We start from the raw sequence: 18,252 nt of genomic DNA, 5'->3' as shown, positions 1-18,252 counted from the left end.
ACACACACACACACACACACACACACACACACACACACACACCACACACACACACACACACACACACACACACACACACACACACACAATGTTCGTATTTAGTCTCCTGATTTTAAATGCCCTAGTATGGTTTTGTCACCATTTCCATAGCCCCACCAAAAATATTTTCCACCAGCCGCCACTGGTGAAATATCTGGAACAAACTACCAGAAACCTGCAGGTCTGCTGCAACTCTTACTACTTTTAAATCCAGTCTGAAGACTTTCTTTTTGCCGCTACTTTTAATTGAACTATTCACATCTTTCACTGCACTGTAACTTTTATTCATGTATTCATGTTTTATTATCTTTGCTTTTTAATGTTTGTAATGTGTTTTATGCTCTTAATGTCTTTCATTTTTGTAAAGCACTTTGAATTGCCTTGTGTTGAAAAGTGCTATATAAATAAACTTGACTTGCCCACACTCTTTGAACACTTTAAAGTTTAAACTATTTCAAGGTGCGTCACTTGTTTCCTGTGTTTCAAAAGTGCCCAAATTAAAGTTTGGAAAACCCAAGATAATTACCTATGTGCTCTGCAAAAATCAAGAATTGATCCTAGTTTATTACAAATTATATTGAAACGTAAAGTAAAAAAAAACAATAAAAAAAAAAGAAAAAGAAAAGAAGAATACTGGCTGTTTTGTTATCAGCTTTTCGTTGCAGGTTCAACTCAACTTCCTGTCACATCCACATCTAACTAAGATCAAACCGTGTATTGCTTAACAGAGATAATATCTGTGGTGTGTCAAATACCTTCCTCGGTACAGATGTTACACAAGGACTAGAACCACATCCACAAGTAAAGACAACACCCCTAGCAAAATAGCTGTATTATTTTTAACCTTTGTGCAACATGAAAGGAAAAATGAAGCTACAACTTTTGATCATCAGTATTTTTAATTATTTGGTTTCAACCAATCAAGAAGAAGAGAAACAGGTAAACAATGGAACTATCTGAATATTTGTTTTTTTTAAGTTATAGTAAGTTTATTCGTATATTAAAATCTTACCTTTCAATTTGTGTTAAACGTGAAAAAAATGAAGTTATTGTGTAGATAATAATAATTATAATAATAATAATAATAATAGCACAGTAAATGTATGCTATTGCGATGAAGTGAGATGTAATTCTGTTGAATGGTGGCGGTAATATAAGTCTGATTTGTTTAAAAACTTGAAACAATAATTGAAGTTGGTTACGAGGTTTTAAAAGGAAGAGAAGTCATTATTCCACTTTTTCAACTAAGTTTGTCAATTTTTGTAAAATGTTGGGAAGTAGGCTCATTCAGTATCTTACTGAAAGTAGAAAAAAACACTCTGACTCTCCCTGATCAAGTAAATTAATTACATGTAACAACACCTTACTTAAATGTTTTTACTTTGGGAGAGTACGGCAAAAATATTGCAAAATTACCTTTCTGCTTTCTTTGAATACCTGTAGGCCTGTAAAGCCCTTTATGTGCCATATTGTTATTGGAGACTCAAGCTAGCAAAAAAACGGTTACAGTTAGCAGAAGGCTAAGCTAAAAAAAAAAGCTTAAAGCGTCTTTGGGTTTAAGAAAAGCGCTATAGAAATATAATTTATTATTATTATTATTATTAAGCTACTTGCAACTTTTCTCTCCATCTCTGAAACGTGTTTATTGTCAGTCTTTGTCCTTTTGTGGTTGCTTTACAGTTTAGCCAGCCGATGCTAATGCGGAAATAGCTTTTTCCTGCTGTTAAATCAGGCTTTGGCCATCTGGGAAGTGCATGCTCTTCAGAATTTGTAGAAAAACTCTGTTTTGGAAGAACCTTACTCTGTGATTAAGGCTTATAAGAGTCATAACAGAGTGCCTAGTGTAGCTTCAAAAGTATTATCCTGTTGTCCTTTTACTTGCTAAAAACTCTTCAATTTACTTTAATTTCAGCTGCTGACCACAGAGGGATTTTCGTTGGATGAAGATTACTTCAATTCCATCTACAATTGTACATCTCCAGTGCATGAGAATGAAGCATCTGCTCCTTGCAGTGTAATTGTTCATGGATTTAACAACTTGGGCATAATGATCACTTTCCTCATCGTGTTTTTCCTCAGTGTTGTAGGCAACAGTGTGGTGGTCTATGTGGTTTGTTACATGAACAAAGGGAGAACCAGCACAGATATCTACCTGATGCACCTGGCGATGGCTGACCTTCTCTTCAGTCTGACCCTACCATTCTGGGCCATCAACGCTCATTTTGGCTGGATCTTCGGCAACTTCCTGTGCAAACTCCTGTCAGGCTTTCAAGAGGCTTCGGTCTACAGTGGTGTCTTCCTGCTGGCCTGCATCAGTATGGACCGTCACTTTGCCATTGTGAGAGCTACACGTGTCCAGCCCTCCAAACACTGGTTGGTGAAAGTGGTATGCAGTTTGGTGTGGCTGGTGGCTGGTATGCTGTCCTTACCTATTGTAATTCAAAAGGAGAGCATGCATGCTGATGAACTGAACCGTAGTATTTGCTACGAAAACCTAACTGGTGAAAGCAGCGACCACTGGCGTGTTAGCATGCGAGTAATGCGCCATACACTGGGCTTCTTCCTGCCACTGGTGGTGATGGCTGTCTGCTACAGCTGGATTGTGGTGAAACTGTTTCACACACGTAATCAGCAAAAGCACAAGGCCATTCACATCATCCTGGCAGTAGTGTTGGTATTTGTTGTCTGCTGGTTGCCTTATAACATCACTGTCCTGATTGACACGCTCATACAAGGCGGGACAATTCCAGAGTCGTGTGAAATTCGCTACATAGTGGAAGTGATGTCACATGTGACCCAAGTGATGGCATTTCTGCACTGTGCAGTGAATCCGGTGCTGTATGCGTTCGTTGGGGAGAAGTTCCGTAACCAGTTTCTCTCAGCTCTTTACAAACACGGCATTATCAGCAAGAGGCTCCAGAGGGCGTACAGGAGGGGCACTGAGAACAGTGCAGGGAGCATCAGATCTAGAAACACCTCCATCTAGAAATAATAGGTGTAAACAGGTAGCCTAGCTCTGTCTAAAAGTAGAAAATCCAACGCCTGCTGGCTGTAAAACATGGTATGTAGCATCGACATTTTAAGGACACAATTCACTTTTGCAAACTAAAAACAGACTGAGAAAAGGCTCAAAAGTTCTATTATAAAAACAGGGACATTATCCGAACCCTAGAACGTGTGGCAGCGTACCTGTCAATCACAAGCCTTTCCCAAAAGCATAAGCTGCTTTTTTGTTTAATTCACTTTAAATGGGAGCAACATTTAGGTTTTTTACGCCATGCATTATTAAGGATGACTGTAAAGATCTAGCCAGTAAACTAACAGGTTTGGTGAGGTAATAAATAAGTGAGAAGTAGGGTCATTTTCTCATAGACTTCTATACAATCAGACCTCTTCTTGCAACCCCTGCTGTGCATTAGAAAGAATGCAGGTTTAAGGTAATGCAGAACTTTGTATTTAGCAAAATATTTGTTGGCCAGGAGCAGTAAAACCGCTTGACTTTAGGTGCTGATTTTGAGTATGGGGAGGACCTTTTTTTACAGACAGTGCAAGGGTAGCTACCTTTTTCTTATCTTTATGCTAAGTAGCTTCTGGCTGTAAGCTTATGTACATCTGTATTAGAATAATATTTTTCTTAAATAAAAAAGAAAATTATCTTATTCTCCAAACTATAGTATGTTTAATTGGCCTAAGGATAATTATGGTTCACATAGCTTTTACTAAAGTTAAATTGGAAAGTTGCTTCAAAGCTTCAGCTGGATGTTTGCTTTAGGATCCTGCCGCAACTACAATTTGTATCCCATAGCTTAAGAGTGAATTAAAAAATATAGTCTTGCTTTTAATGTCTTTTGAAGCCTCTTTGAAGGGAAATTATTGAGACCAACAATCACTCTATAAAGGAAAAAAAGCATTAAACCGCATACAAAATCTGTTGGCAATTGAGACAATGGGGTATGCATTCAAGGTAGTTAATGAAAAGCTGCACAGCCATTGACTAGTTTGATAGAATGCCATACTTTTTCAATTTTGAAAACCGGTGCCATTATAGATGTCGTTGTTATTGTAGCCTATTCTTTAAAAAGATTGTGTTGTTTTTCATAAAAGTAATGTATTTTAATAATCTCCTTTCTTTGTTCATGATTCTGTGACGTTATGGTCTTGACTGAGAGCCATCTTCTTGTTTTGAACTTTCCAGGTGAAATCAATAATATCTAATGTATGAGAAAAACAAAAAGTATTTTTCTCATAAATTAGATATTATTGATTTCACCAATGTTTATGGTAATATAGTGTGCATGCAGCTATAAAGTACAAGAGGGGAAAAGAGTCTGAAACTTTGCGGATGTCATTAGGGACGTTTTTACCTTTCATACAGACCTGGTCTTGTGTCCAGCGTATCAGCACATTTCAATCCTTTTACGTTGTCATAACCTGCATCACAAGCCACTAAAAATAAAAGGAAACCATCATTACCAGAACCTCATAATCAAAATGTTCAAAAAAAGGCCAAATAAACGTACTCATTCTGTTTAATTGCACATATAGTCAATATGCTATGTGTCCTGGAGATGATGTATGCATAATATGATGAGTTTCTGTTTTTTTTTAAATGTGAAATAACTGCGGTAATGAAAGTCCTTTCACTGTGCAAAGAAAAGTGAGAAAAGAAGATGACAGACAGGAATGCTTTATCTGATCAAAAAAGAAGAAATAAATAGAGGAAGAAGAGTATTTAGCAAAACCTTTCTTACTTGATGATTCATTTTCATTTCTGCTATTTAAAATGTTTTTTATTTTTTTCATTATGTCGTTTAGTTTGGTTTTAAAGTTGTTAGCTTAATTTAATGTAATAGATAGAAGGTTTATTATTTCAACCTAAAAATGTGTGGAGAACAATCATAATAAACTGTTATAAACAAGTGATTCACCCGATGTTATTTTATTATTCTGAAGATATTGCAACCTAAACCACCTCCTTTAACCCTCATTGTTGACACCCTTGTTCACGTTTAATGACTTTATTTTGTAGATAAGAGTAATTGCATACTTTTCACCAGTTCTCAAATACATGTTTTACCATTAGAACAATAAGAGGGGCTCCAACAATAAACACACTATACTTAGTTTAAACTCCTTGAATGCATGGATCTCTTATTATACATCCATGGCGTGGATGTGGAAACTGCCATTTCCCGAGTGCGTGGTCAACACTGTTCATCATGTTACCATAACAACAGCATAGTCACATCTCATCTGTTGACTCTATGCTGTAGCTAACCAACTAGCGTTAGCTGTGAGTAAGCTGCGCTAAAGTGGCCTGTGGATAATTGTTTACCTACTGAGCCAGACCGCTTACTTTGGGAGCATTCAGGTGAGCCACATGTTCCAAGAAGGATGGTAATATGTATTTAAAGTGTAAGGTTATACTCTCATAGCAAATAATGTAGCATTAGCGGTCGTTGAGAGTTACTGAAAAGATAGAAAGCTATCAGGTGGCTGACTCAGTTATGCTTCCGTTCACTTTTCAAAATAAAATCATAATTTATTGTGTCCAGCTTTTTTTGCAAACAGCAAAAGTGTCAATTTCAGATTCATATATACTTAAGCAATAGCTCACGACAGGCCGTGGTATATGCTCATTATATCACAGCTAAGGGGCGTGGTTCGAAGCTCGCGTCGTGAGCTATTGCTATTGAATGACTGAAATGTAATTATTGATACATTCATGCGTACATTAAATTAGTGGATTCAAACAGTAAACACAATGTATTAGTTGATTTATGTTTGTATGTAATCTAACCATAGAATTTAACTCAACAGTAGTTAGCCTCCTCAATGTAACAGACAATTATACAATTGCAAAACATGGGAATACTCAAAAAAGGACCAACAAACATTTGGCTACTTGTGTGACATTTCCTCACTACTTCAAAAAAGTAATATAAGAAAAATATGTATGGAGATTCTATTGCGCCTCTAAATTGGATGCATGTTTTTTTTAAGGAAACAAGCGAGAGTAACTTAACACATTTTTACCATTAAACATATTTAGTTATTTGAAACACTGCCTTTAATTTTTTTAAGTTAATGCTCGCCACCGGAAGTCGTACCGTAACAAACAGCGCTAACTTTCTACGTTATCTTCAGCCATGTTTTTACGACGAGTAAACTCATGTTTATGTTTTAATAATATTCACTCCAACTACTTAACTTAAAACGCATAGTCTACAGGTGCTGATACACTAAAACATGCACTAGAAATTCTTAGTATGCGTCTTTGTTGTTAGCTAAGCAACGTTAGCTAGTTAGGTAAACAGCGTAAAACAGTCATGCATTTGCCTCGACATTTAGAGGTCTAGTTTTGTCGTTTGTCCATAGAAGAAGAAGGAACAATGTCGAATGATCTTGCCGGTGTGTGGGAGGTGGCACTGAGTGATGGAGTCCACAGGATAGAGTTTGAACACGGCACGACCACCGGGAAGAGGGTCATCTTGGTAGATGGGAAGGTATGGATCATTCTCGTTCCCGTTACACATCCCTAATCATCCTACTTGCTAAAACCACGTGAAAGAGAGGACTATTTTATTATCATGACAACTTATAATTACAGCTGTTCATTCCTGATTTTTTCCATCACACTTCAGGAGTTACTGAGACGGGACTGGATGTTCAAACTTGTGGGGAAGGAGACATTCAATGTGGGCAAGTCGGACACCAAAGCCACCATAAACATTGATGCAGTCAGCGGGTTTGCCTATGAGTACACATTGGAGATCAACGGGAAGAGCCTGAAGAAGTACATGGAAAACAGGTCAAAGGTCACCAGCACCTGGGTTCTTAACTTGGACGGTACTGACAGCAGGGTGGTGCTGGGTGAGTTTCTATATTATTCACACACTGTCCTCATTTAATGATAAATTCATTAGTGTCTGCGATGTATACGTTGTTCACACAATCAATCAGGATAAGCTTTGAATGTATGTGTGGCATTGATTTCCACCCATTCAGAACTACCCACTAATATAATGTTGCTGCTGAGGATAAGCTCTTTAGCAGCTTTAAGCCCAGCGCCATCTTCAGACAACTCTGTCATCTGGACATGTTAATCCTTCTTCTGACTGTACTGTTAACAGCTGATCAGGCAGCAGCCATCCGTAGCATGCACGACATATTTAAACTGTACATTAGTCTGCAGTAAATATGTATACATTTCAACCCTTACCAATGTAAATAACTTACTGAACTAGTAGAAATATGTGCATGTAACAGCAGCTGAGGTGGATAAAGTACTCTGATCCTTAACATAAGTACAAATATAAATACCATGTTCTTAAAATACTCAGAATAATATGAAGTGAAATGTGAACAGTGAAATGTTTTTAAAGGATTAAAGTGAAAGTTCCCAGTATGAAGAATGGCTCCTTTCACATTATTTTATATTTACAGAATATTATATTATCCGGTTTTTATCCATTTATCTATTAAATACATATCATGTTAACGTAGTCAATGTGATATACTCTGTAAAACACTGGAAGCCTTTGAAACAAACTAAACTTCTTTATGTTTATATAAATGTTTTTGATCTATTTTATTTTACATTTTTATTACACTTTTTTACTGGAAGTTCTTATTTTTTGTATACATAATTTGTAATCTATTTTATTTTAATATTTTCCTTTTGTGTAGAGTATTTTTACTTTGACTTCTTATGTGTATACAAATATCTTTATTTGATTATAATTTTTAATTTCACCGTGGGTTAATAAATAAATGATCCTGATTCTAATTGACTCTGATACACTTTTACATACGATTGACATTATTTTTATTTTATTTTCAGAGAAAGACACCATGGATGTTTGGTGTAATGGACAAAACATTGAGACTGCAGTAAGTACATACTGACTTGATATGCATTAAAAGTATTCACCGCAGAAGTAATTTAAAATGTGGTGGCAAGGAAAATTTGAAATCAACAGTTGTATAAACAGCACCTTACACACAACATCTTCTATGGGTCAAACACCTTTTAACACCCTCAAGATATGAACATATAGAGCATCACCAGAGCTGAACATATGGAACCAAACAATTTCTCTCTTTGTCTGTTTTCTTTTCTGATTTCGCACATGCAGGGGGAGTTTGTGGAGGATGGCACAGAGACACATTTCACGCTGGGAGACCACAACTGCTGCGTGAAGGCTGTGAGCAGCGGGAAGAGGCGGGACGGCATCATCCACACGCTGCTGGTGGACGGCACGGAGATAGCCGAGTGCACCGAGTGACTGTGTGTGAACACTTGTATGAAAGCAGAGACTCTTTGAATCTGTGAAACAGAGAGAGGGTGAAGAGGAGGAGTCCTTGAAGTGACAATAATACACACTCCTATGGCTTGATGGCCGTGCTTTGGAGCGTAATTTAGCCATATATTGGTACTGTAAGGGTTGTTCTGTAAGTAAATGGATAGTTTGGATGTGTTAAAGTGGAGTTTTATAAGGAATCCATAGTCAGTCAAAACTAGCCAAAGTCTCACAATAAGCGATCCTACTAGCGATTGACCAGCAACTCCTTTGTTCTGGGAGGTTACATTTACTGTTTTTGTCAATGAACAAACATTTTTAAATTGTTGTGATATTGTTCATTTCCCTCTGTGGGACGAATACATGTGTTGTGATTGTGGACTCTGGTAGCTTTGAAGAGAGCATAGATACTCCTTCAGTTCTCTGTCAAAAAAGGCTGTTCGGAGGCAATGTCAAGTGGGGAAAACATTCCAAATACAGTGTTTACTTATATTTACCTATTTAGGTTGTCCTTTATTTTAGGTGTCTAAAAAATCTATTGCTGCAGCAGTAGATACTCCTTTTCCATTATTCCTGTCTGTTTCCCAAACTAAGAGCATGCCGACCTCCATCTGTAGGTAATACACTGACTGGATAGATACCTTATCAAACCCCAATTAAAACTATTTGAACTTTTTCTTTAAAAGAGTAATAGGCAAAGATAGAACCTGCTGTTTTAGAAATAAGGGTGCAACCAAACGTCCGCACCCAAACAAACAAAACAATACTGTCTTAAAGATGTTACTTCACACTGAAAATCTATTTTGAGCTGTACTTTATATTGATATGAATAGTTCAATTTCAGCAATATGATGAGCATTAGAGGCCAGATGGCCTAGCTCTGTTGTCTTTCCGTGTGAAACGCTGGAGTCATTCTGTAAACAACCAACCTATTCTCCCTCATCATGCTCGTTATATTGTATTTTTTTCAATCTTGCGCATTTGGAGGATTTAATAACAGGGTTTAAGATGATTCCTTTATCGTAGCATCATTCCAGCGTGCACTGCTCAGGAGTGATCTGTGTTTGGATCTATGTTAAATGGTATTTGTAAAACTGGTGGATGTTACAGGAATATGTATTAGCTTTTAGCTAATGTAACGGCTTCATAGACAATCATGCTATCAGTCAGAAGAAACACAGTTAAAGTAAATCACTCGTAAGGAGAATCCGTGTCATCCTCGAGAGAAGTGTGAAATCCTGTTGTGCTGTCAAATGATGAGTCTCGTTTTGTATTTTAAAGCCAGATGGTTACATATGTTTTTTATAAAATCCTAGTCACTAGGTTGAAATTATGTTTTACTTGCACTGGTAAAATATAGCTATTATTCTCAAACATGAACCCATTTGACCAATCGATTAAAAAACTTAGCTTATTAAGGTATGCCAAGGTCCCTGTGACAACTGATTATTGATGATGCAGCTGCAGAGCTGGGTCATTCCAGAATTAGGACATCAACCCTTTTCAAAAAACTAACCTTTTGTTTTATTATTCTTTGAAAGTTCATAGGTGGTAAAGACAATGTCCTCCAATTCTGTAATGTCCCAGATACTAACTGAGAGATACATTTATTATGAGTGGAATTATTTCCAAAGTAGGATGTTTTCCAACAGATGATCTATTGTGTTATTAAGAATATGAAGGACTTTCCAATATGGCTTTCACATGTCCTGTATTTAAACTGTATCTCAACCATAGATCTCAACACATGTAGTGCATTTTGTTTACTGTTAAATGTACGTATTTCATTTCAATAAATCCATTTAGCTGGATCAGGTATTTTTGTTGAGTTTAATTCATTTATAAATGACAAGTAATCATGGCTGCACAAGTAGGTCCAAAAAGCAAAGAATACAGGTAAATGAAAACATTTTTTAATATTTGAATCACAAACAGGAACTCTTTACCAGCTACCCCATGTGCTCCAACACACCAGCAACAATTCCCATGTTATTGTTTAATTAACATTTACAACCATGAATTTGTAGAACAAAGCTTTTCACCTGTTATATTCAGTGTTGCATTATTATTCCCTTTCCTTCCAGAATAAATGTGTATGTCAATCACTGTCAATGTGTTTGCATATAGAGCTTCATGTGGCGCCACTAAACAAATGACTGATCAAAAAGAAATATACTTTCGCTATAAGTGCAATTTCAAAAAGACAATCTCTGATATACAAGTGATAGTGCTGCTAAATATATCTTAATCACCCAGTGACAGACAAACCTAATGCAAAAATAAACTTGATACTAAGGATTTAGCTGATAAGTAATGCAAACAGCCATTTCCCTCTAACAGGAAATTCATTCATCAAGAATGCACTTAGGCTTGCTTTAGAAAAAGGAACATCCAAACTGGAAGCATTTTATTATTTGTTCCATTTGACACAGTGGTAGTGTACTTGCCAGCATTGTGAACCTGGAAATGTTGAGTACTTCAAAGTTTAATTGGTAGAAATGTATAGTATGGGTGCTTTGAATTAATAAGCATATGCAACCAATAGCAAAAAAATGGCTCGGACGATTTTGACAATTTTTGAGTTGTTTAGGGGGTTATTGAGGATGTTGAATAGATTTCACATTTTCAGGATTAAAAAAATGGCAGTTTTAACTAAGAAGTGGCCATATTCGATACATTTTGGGTATATTTAAAAGTTTTAGGGGATTCAAAACAGCAATTTTAAATCTTAGAAATAGTTTCAACATTCTCAATAACCTCTAAACCACACCAAAATTGTCTAAATCGGCCAAGCCATTTTTCAGCTATTGTCTGCATATGCTATTTGTGCAAATTGCCCAACATATTGAAGTTAGCATCCAGCAGTTTCTATGTGCGTAGGACCCGTGCTTTACATTTCTGACTTTGGGGAACTAAACATTTCCAGTTTCACAACAGGACTCTTTGAGCTGGCAGATAGACTACAGAAACCCCTTCAGTACCTCTTACAGGTGATGATGTACGTGGGCAGGGCTTGATAACCACTAAAGATGACGGCGACATCAGATTCTCCGCTCACGCTGTCGTGCAGAAGAAGAGGATCTTCCCTCACAGGAGGAGGCAGGATGAGGCCAGGTATCCCTCGGGTCGATTTTCCTGTCAGCACCTCGGCTTCCACGAAGTACAGATACTCCTCCTTTGGATGCTCCTTCTGCTCCTTCCAGACCTCCATGGCCTTCTTCACCGTGCCCGCAAAGTAGATTCCCTCTCCGTATGCTGCCTCTGTATGCAGAGGTAGATACAACATCATTAATTGTATTGTTTATAAGTGTATCTTATCTTTAGAGTCTTTTGGGAGATCATGTTTTTGGGCGAGTCTGATCTCATGTACTACTGGACCGATAAGACTTTCATTTTTTTGTGCATATTCATGACTGTTAGCTCAAGGACCTCTTGTGGTTGCGGTGTGTCATTGCGACTTAAAGTCAGCAATAAATCAAATGTATGTGGTAAAACAGCCCCTCAAATTCACACATTGATTTCAAAAAGTTTGATCTCATTTTAAGCCTAAATAAATGTCTGTTTGTTTAAATACCTCTTTGCAACCCTGTTTTGCAGAATGACAAAAACATGTCCTTGAATCCTGATTACCCACCTTTTATTCTCACTTAAGTTAGACACTATACGATGAATATGCCCTCAATCAGGACACTTGAGTGAGATTCAACTTTGCTTTGTTTGGGAGTGGACAGAGAGACAGGCCTGGCAGAGATCTGCACTCCACTAAGTGCACTTTTCAAAATGTTGTTGTACTTCCTTTCTAGATGAAGTGTTCTGTATAATTTCTGTATTTACCATTCAAGACCCTGGTATGTCATTAACCAAACATAAAGAATTTTGTATAATAAAAGGCCATTTAAAAAGTGATATCCTACCGCCAGGTGGTGCGTACTCTGCATGGAATCCAATTTTGCAAACCATCTCACAGAATTGTGCAGGGATGAGTTGGAACATTTTTTGAGTTGAGCAGCCTAGCTGTGTTGCCTTCTGGTCAGAAATGTTCTTCAATGAAGGGTTTACCACTTTGTCCACCTGAAAATATAAAAGATTTCACTGCTTGATGAGTGATTTAAAATAAGAGCTTTAAAACTGACTGGTGCATGATTTATTTATGTAAAGACATTCAAATCTAATAGTGACATCAACATAATGTAGTTGTGCAGGAATGAGTCCTAAAGCGGAAGAGAGCACTTCCAAATGAACAGTTTATAAAGTTGATTTGGTTTAGATGCCTGAAATAAAGACTATGGTTAACACAAGCTGAAAGATATTTATTATTGTTATATTTATTTATCACTTTACCTTCACAATCGACAGTCCTTCCTTTTTGAAGGCAGATAATCTGTTTGAGAATTCGTTGCTCGAGTAATCAACTTTCTTTCTTTCAAAGTCCACTCTCTTTTCGCCCAAAGCCTCGCACATGGCATCCTCTTCATCCCTTACAAACTCCTCCTGGACGTTGCAGAGCATGGCCTCCACCTGAAACCCAACCACTAAGGCATCCTCACTTGATTTCCCCATTACGCTTATGCGAGCATGACCTCCCTCAAACAACTCCTCAATAACAACGCCTTTTCCCATTAGACGGGATAGCTGCAGATGTTCTCGCTCGCCGAAGTGCTGGATGAAGTTGTTGCTGATATTGACAAGGCTATAGGACTTTTGGAAAAGGCCGCTGAGCCATCGTTCAGCCTCGTACATTGGCTCTTCAGAGGGGCCACCCAGAGTGATCTGTGGGGTGGGTGCTCTGCTGCTGTGGGAGCCATTTCTGTGCCCATATTCCGGTGGAGAAGACATCATTGCACCGGTTTCTGCAAATTAGAATCACAATCATTTTTATTATCGCACTACAGGATGGGCAAACATGCATTCCCACTATTGTTTACATTAGATGCACTTTACAGGTTTCTATCGGCTTCCAACATCTGCATTTACCACATACAGTATCATATGGACGTCACTGCAAGGGTATCATAATTGATGTCTATGTACATGAAATGATGACTGAATTGTTGTATTACCCTGTGGACGAGGTGGTCTTTGCTGGAGAGTTACCATTTGATCCTCAAAAGCCTAAAAAGAGAAGTTCATTAATACAAATAATAGTATGCATCCTATAATATTATGATGGAGGTACCTTATCATAGTCAGTGTTTGACTTAAGTAGATTGTGTTTTGTATGTATGTTTGTACTGGAGTTACAAAAGCGAATGAAGTTAATACATGTACTGCTGTGGACGAAGGCCGCGGTAAAAAGGTGTTTTAGACACCAACGAGGCCCACCTCAAAAAAATCCTAATCAGATCAAGTGTTACTTTTATTAAGAATATGTTCAATGCTTTACATTGATTGAAAGTTGCTATCCATGCTTCAAAGCCACCAGACTCCATTGAAAAAAACAGCCACTTTACAAGGAGAAAAATGGAAGTTGCTGGTCTACCACTGCCGTGATTAGTTTCTGTGTGACTTTGGTTGGTTTGGATACAATAACTAACATATTTCTTTTGATGGGCCTTTCTTTAGAAAGGTCCACAGCATGCTTAACTTCCTTTCCTTAACTTCTGTCTTTCTCTCCAAACTGGATAAGAGTGTTGGCAATCAAACTTGCGTAACCAGACAAACCCAGTCAACAATTCTTAGCAGGAGTGTCTCACATCACAGTGAATGCAAAACCACATTCCACCTAACAGAGAGACATTACATTGTGCTTCAATAAGGAAACTTTATACAACATCGAAACTGCTTTACTGATTCTAATTTTTCTTATTGCTCTGTCCTTTTTTGTTATTTAAAAGTTTGGTTTGTATTAATAACTGTTGTCTTTTTTTATTTTCAAGAACCTACATTTTAGCCAGTGTGTGCCCACAGGGCCGATACAGCATAATTATTCTACTATCGTGAAAGCATCTTTGCAATATACAACCTTATATGTCTGATCGTCAGTCGGATATATGATGAACATAACATCAATATCCGTTTGGCTGTTGTAGGCGAAGTTGACCACTGCTTTTGTCATGATCGCAGCAACTTCTTTTTTATCAAAGCCGAGGTTTCCGGTGCCGATGGCAGGAAAGGCGATTGACTTGTATCTTTCTTTCGCTGCGTTTTGTAAGCAGTCAGTTACTGAATCGCTAAGAACCTGTAATGAATTAATCACAGACACATTAATGCTTCTATTAAGAGTACGACCTTAACACTTTTATACATATAAATGATTTTCTTTACAATGTGCAGTCTATTCCTTCAGTCTTTTCATGACCATCTAAAAAAATTAACTTAGTTAATCTCTTAACTGAAATGCCCCATATCAGTTAAACTCACTTTACCTGCTTTGGTGTTGCGTTCTGTTGGTATGTCCTCTTCCCAAGACAAACGGTATGAAACACCTTTTTACATTTCAGTTTGTGGGAGTTTGTGATGAGTAAACGACCAGTAAAAGAGACATTATATATTTCTTTTTGCATGTCATAACCAGCTCTCTCTAATAAAGCTCTGGAGATTTCCCCACTCTTCAAGTCACGTTCTGGTGATGTAGTGTTTACGATGACGTCCGTCTGAGAAAACAAAGTTGGTACAAGATTGCGGTTTGTAAAATAAATGCCACTTTAAATGTGATTTCATAAATGTGAGAGAATAATATAACATTCAAACATGTTTCGCCACTAGTTAGCATGTAGCTTCTGTAGCTTTAAACATTTTGAGTAAATTCATATGGTTTAGTTTTGAATGTGGGGTGATTAGCAGCAGTAAAATAAATGTAATAATAAAAGGTCATTAGAGATTCTTACCAGCTGTTCCTCAATGTTACCCTTTTTCAGTGTTAGATGGACCTTTCCAATCTGGACGTCTGGTGTTTGAGATCTGGTCGCACCTTTGCTGGAGCTTGAGCTGGAGCTGGGGCCTAACAATTGAAGGCAGGCCCTCTCCATTTCACTGACAGTGATATCATCGTGGTTCGCAAGGCGGATCTCTTGAGGAAGATGAGATTGAGAGCTTTCATAGTAGCTTTTCACAGCTGCCACGATGGTTTCTGCACATTCTGGCAGGGGGAAGTTGAACAGTCCGGAGCTTATAGCTGGAATGGCAACAGACTGCAGACGGTGTATCTCAACTTGGTGGAGGATATTCTTTATGGCCATCTCCAACTTCCATTTAACCCCACTAACATCAGCCCTAGAGGGACTTTTTATTAGGCAAGGGCCCACAGCATGAATTATCTTCTTGCATGGTAGACGACCAGCATCCAAGGCAATTGCTTCTCCCGTTCCCAAGTGGCCACATTTGTTGATGTAATCGTCACTCTCTTTTTGGATTTGAGAACCACCGGCAATGGACAGAGCATAAGCAAGGCCGCCGCTATGCTTAAGAAACTCATTCGCAGCATTCACCACAGCATCCACCTTGAAATTGGTGAGATCAGCCTTCCACACAGACAACTCAACACCTCCACGCAGCAGAAAAGAATACTTTTTCACCGGGTCCACAGGTGGTCGCCTCAGCTGTCCAAAGCTCACATCGCTTTCAAAATCCACTCCTTCGATGGTAGCCTCACATCCAAATTTACTCTGGAGGACGCCTGTCAGAGCAGGTCCACACCGTCTCACAATGTTGAGGGAGGGCCCGTGAAGAGGAATAATTACTTTCTTCATGGTTTCTAAACTGGATACAGAAAAAACAACGTGTGATTAAATGTTATTAGAACACCAGTGTTGGTGAATGCATGCATGAACCTGATAACCCAAATATTGCCAAAACAATAACTAATTACAATGATTTAATACAGGCAGGCTGTGGCTCAGTGGATAGTGTGCTGGACTTCAAATCAGGGGATAGCAAGTTTGAGTCCCACTGCAGTCAGCATGTCGTTGTGTCCCTGGGCAAGACACTTCACCCCAAATTGCTCCTGTGGGGATTGTCCACAGTACTGAATGTAATGTAAGTCGCTTTGGATAAAAACATCTAACAAATGACATCATACAATGTAATGAGATGAAATGGCTCTGTATCAAACAAGGGATTTGTATTAAGTCTATAGTATACCGTTTGTAGGCTGGGAAATGATGCAGCACCATCATTTTCAATTCAGATGAATATTTCCACAAATGTTGCCTTTGCGAAATAAAGTGTTTACTGCAATTTGGATATTGCGCATTTGATAACTTTTGGATAATTGTGCAGCTTCATTTTTAAGTGAATCAAGACAATAAACATGAATTTAACTGAAAATGTCTTCATATGCTCAATATATACATTGAGGTGGATATGTAAGTAATATGGCAGAAGGGATGGTTTCATAAATAAAAGTAAGGGCAGTGACTGGATTGCACATTATATATAATCACAGCCACATACGTCCCCATACCGTTAGTCTTTCAATGCGATTGTATCATTCAATTCATCAAAACAGTTTCCTTAATACACTAAATCTGTACAAATATCTGTACAGGCTTGTTACAGCTTTTCATCTATTAAAACAGCACCAGGAACACACTGACGTGAAGTGTATCCAAGTTTTGTGAACTTATAATATATAATATCTGTGTGTATTGAATTATTATTGAATGCATGTAAGTCTTGTAATATAAAGCATCTTTAAGCACTTCAAAAAGTGCTATAAATACCATGTATTATTATAGTATTTAAAAAGTCAATACGCAAATTAATTCAATCGGGCCGGCCTACTACAGGCAGTGTAATATAACAATGACCCATCATATACTTATTTTCTTAACAATCATTAATGCTGTTTTCCGTTTTCTCCGGTAGATGGAGCCAGAGACAGTGTATTAGTACAAGAGTATCACTCAATGATCAATCATAAAACCATGAGCTGAATTTAGAGTAGTACTTTACGAGATTATTTCAATTGTTTGCTAATTTATACATCTACCCCAGAATAACTCAATAGGTAAATGGTGTACTTTTACACCACTATATGTATTTAACACCTTTAGTTACACCTGGAGTAAATTCACAAGCTACCCTGCAGTATACAAATACAAAGTCATTAACTAGCTGCACCTTTACCAGCTTTGACAACACTTTAATGCATCAATAATAACTATTATCAAAACGTATAATATTTTATTCTGGATTGGGCCTGTCTTCATAATGAGGGCTTTTACTTGTGGTACTTAAAGTATAATCTGATGCTAACACTTTGTACTTTTACTTAAGTAACATTTTGATTGTTGGACTTTTACACAGTAGTACTACATTAAAGTACAAGATCTGAGTACGTCTTCCACCTCTGGTTAACATGTGGAAACTAAAATAAAAAGCAAAATATATTCCCCTCTGTTGACTGATTATTCCTTAATAACTGTGCTTTGCCCTGCACACTTAAAAGTCAAGTATACTTAAATAATCACTGCGCTACTATAAGGTGTGAAATACACATATTCAAGTGTTAATAGACTTATATTTGAAAATACTTCGCCATGTTTTTTTTTTTTTATCTCAGTTGCTATAGCCTACAACGGGCATGAACCCGAGCTACCTGGAGCGAGAACACGAAGAAAATTGAGTTGTGCCATTTTTAGACCCATAATAGTTTAAGTCTAACATGTATTTCGACGCTGATATGTAATTCAGCACATTTAAAAACATAAATAACGTGCATTTTGAGCTGCTATGTTCGTTTACTCACCCAACACACTGGAAAGGTGCGACGAAAAGCAGAAAGTGAAAGAGTGAGACAGGGTGGGGATCTTTCCTAACTGCGTCTCGGGATGTTAGCCAAGTGTTTTGCTAGTTTAATGTGACGTTTTTTTTTACATGAACACCGTCTATCCTTTCGTTAGCTGCAGCTATTATGCGTCAACACTCCAAGGCTACATTCGACAACAGCGTCGAGGGGAGGGAAAAGTCC

General features: G+C 37.6%; 3 protein-coding genes across 5 annotated transcripts; 2 read left to right on the top strand and 1 right to left on the bottom strand.

Annotated features, from left to right (window-relative positions):
- Window positions 1-428: 428 nt before the first annotated feature.
- cxcr2 (chemokine (C-X-C motif) receptor 2) lies at window positions 429-5,300 on the top strand. Its single transcript, XM_079666828.1, has 2 exons — window positions 429-978; window positions 1,952-5,300. The coding sequence occupies exons 1-2, from the start codon at window positions 895-897 to the stop codon at window positions 3,023-3,025; spliced, it is 1,158 nt and encodes a 385-aa protein (XP_079522954.1). The 5' UTR covers window positions 429-894; the 3' UTR covers window positions 3,026-5,300.
- faima (Fas apoptotic inhibitory molecule a) lies at window positions 5,300-10,711 on the top strand. 3 transcript variants are annotated; one of them, XM_079666830.1, is made up of 5 exons: window positions 5,300-5,410; window positions 6,418-6,545; window positions 6,684-6,912; window positions 7,883-7,932; window positions 8,178-10,711. In XM_079666830.1, exons 2-5 carry the CDS (start codon window positions 6,432-6,434, stop codon window positions 8,325-8,327), a joined length of 543 nt encoding a protein of 180 aa, XP_079522956.1. In that variant the 5' UTR covers window positions 5,300-5,410; window positions 6,418-6,431; the 3' UTR covers window positions 8,328-10,711. The 3 variants fall into 3 exon arrangements, with proteins under 3 accessions (XP_079522956.1, XP_079522957.1, XP_079522955.1); XM_079666831.1 differs by lacking the exon at window positions 5,300-5,410 and adding an exon at window positions 5,705-5,746; XM_079666829.1 differs by lacking the exon at window positions 5,300-5,410 and having other exon boundaries at window positions 6,143-6,545.
- Window positions 10,240-18,232, bottom strand: parp9 (poly(ADP-ribose) polymerase family member 9). The gene is made up of 8 exons (XM_079666827.1): window positions 18,031-18,232; window positions 15,170-16,040; window positions 14,708-14,935; window positions 14,305-14,520; window positions 13,403-13,454; window positions 12,684-13,192; window positions 12,257-12,413; window positions 10,240-11,603 (listed from the first exon to the last, which is right to left on the bottom strand). The coding sequence occupies exons 2-8, from the start codon at window positions 16,028-16,030 to the stop codon at window positions 11,317-11,319; spliced, it is 2,310 nt and encodes a 769-aa protein (XP_079522953.1). The 5' UTR covers window positions 16,031-16,040; window positions 18,031-18,232; the 3' UTR covers window positions 10,240-11,316.
- Window positions 18,233-18,252: the final 20 nt, after the last annotated feature.

The sequence above is a fragment of the Notothenia rossii genome (genome assembly GCF_949606895.1).
Source record: "Notothenia rossii genome assembly, chromosome: 2".
Taxonomy (NCBI): Eukaryota; Metazoa; Chordata; class Actinopteri; order Perciformes; family Nototheniidae; genus Notothenia; species Notothenia rossii.
The sequence above is the reverse complement of the archived record's forward strand: the minus strand, read 5'-3'. Positions and strand labels throughout refer to the sequence as shown.

Excerpts from the sequence above, each read along its gene's own strand:
- cxcr2 (XM_079666828.1), top strand. The coding sequence starts at position 895 with ATGAAAGGAAAAATGAAGCTACAACTTTTGATCATCAGTATTTTTAAT. Across the intron at positions 979-1,951 it reads ATCAAGAAGAAGAGAAACAG|CTGCTGACCACAGAGGGATT; the intron begins GTAAACAATGGA and ends CTTTAATTTCAG.
- faima (XM_079666830.1), top strand. The coding sequence starts at position 6,432 with ATGTCGAATGATCTTGCCGGTGTGTGGGAGGTGGCACTGAGTGATGGA. Across the intron at positions 6,546-6,683 it reads TCATCTTGGTAGATGGGAAG|GAGTTACTGAGACGGGACTG; the intron begins GTATGGATCATT and ends ATCACACTTCAG. Across the intron at positions 6,913-7,882 it reads TGACAGCAGGGTGGTGCTGG|AGAAAGACACCATGGATGTT; the intron begins GTGAGTTTCTAT and ends TTTTATTTTCAG.
- parp9 (XM_079666827.1), bottom strand. The coding sequence starts at position 16,030 with ATGAAGAAAGTAATTATTCCTCTTCACGGGCCCTCCCTCAACATTGTG. Across the intron at positions 13,455-14,304 it reads CTGACGATCAGACATATAAG|GCTTTTGAGGATCAAATGGT; the intron begins GTTGTATATTGC and ends TTCTCTTTTTAG. Across the intron at positions 13,193-13,402 it reads AAGACCACCTCGTCCACAGG|AAACCGGTGCAATGATGTCT; the intron begins GTAATACAACAA and ends TCTAATTTGCAG.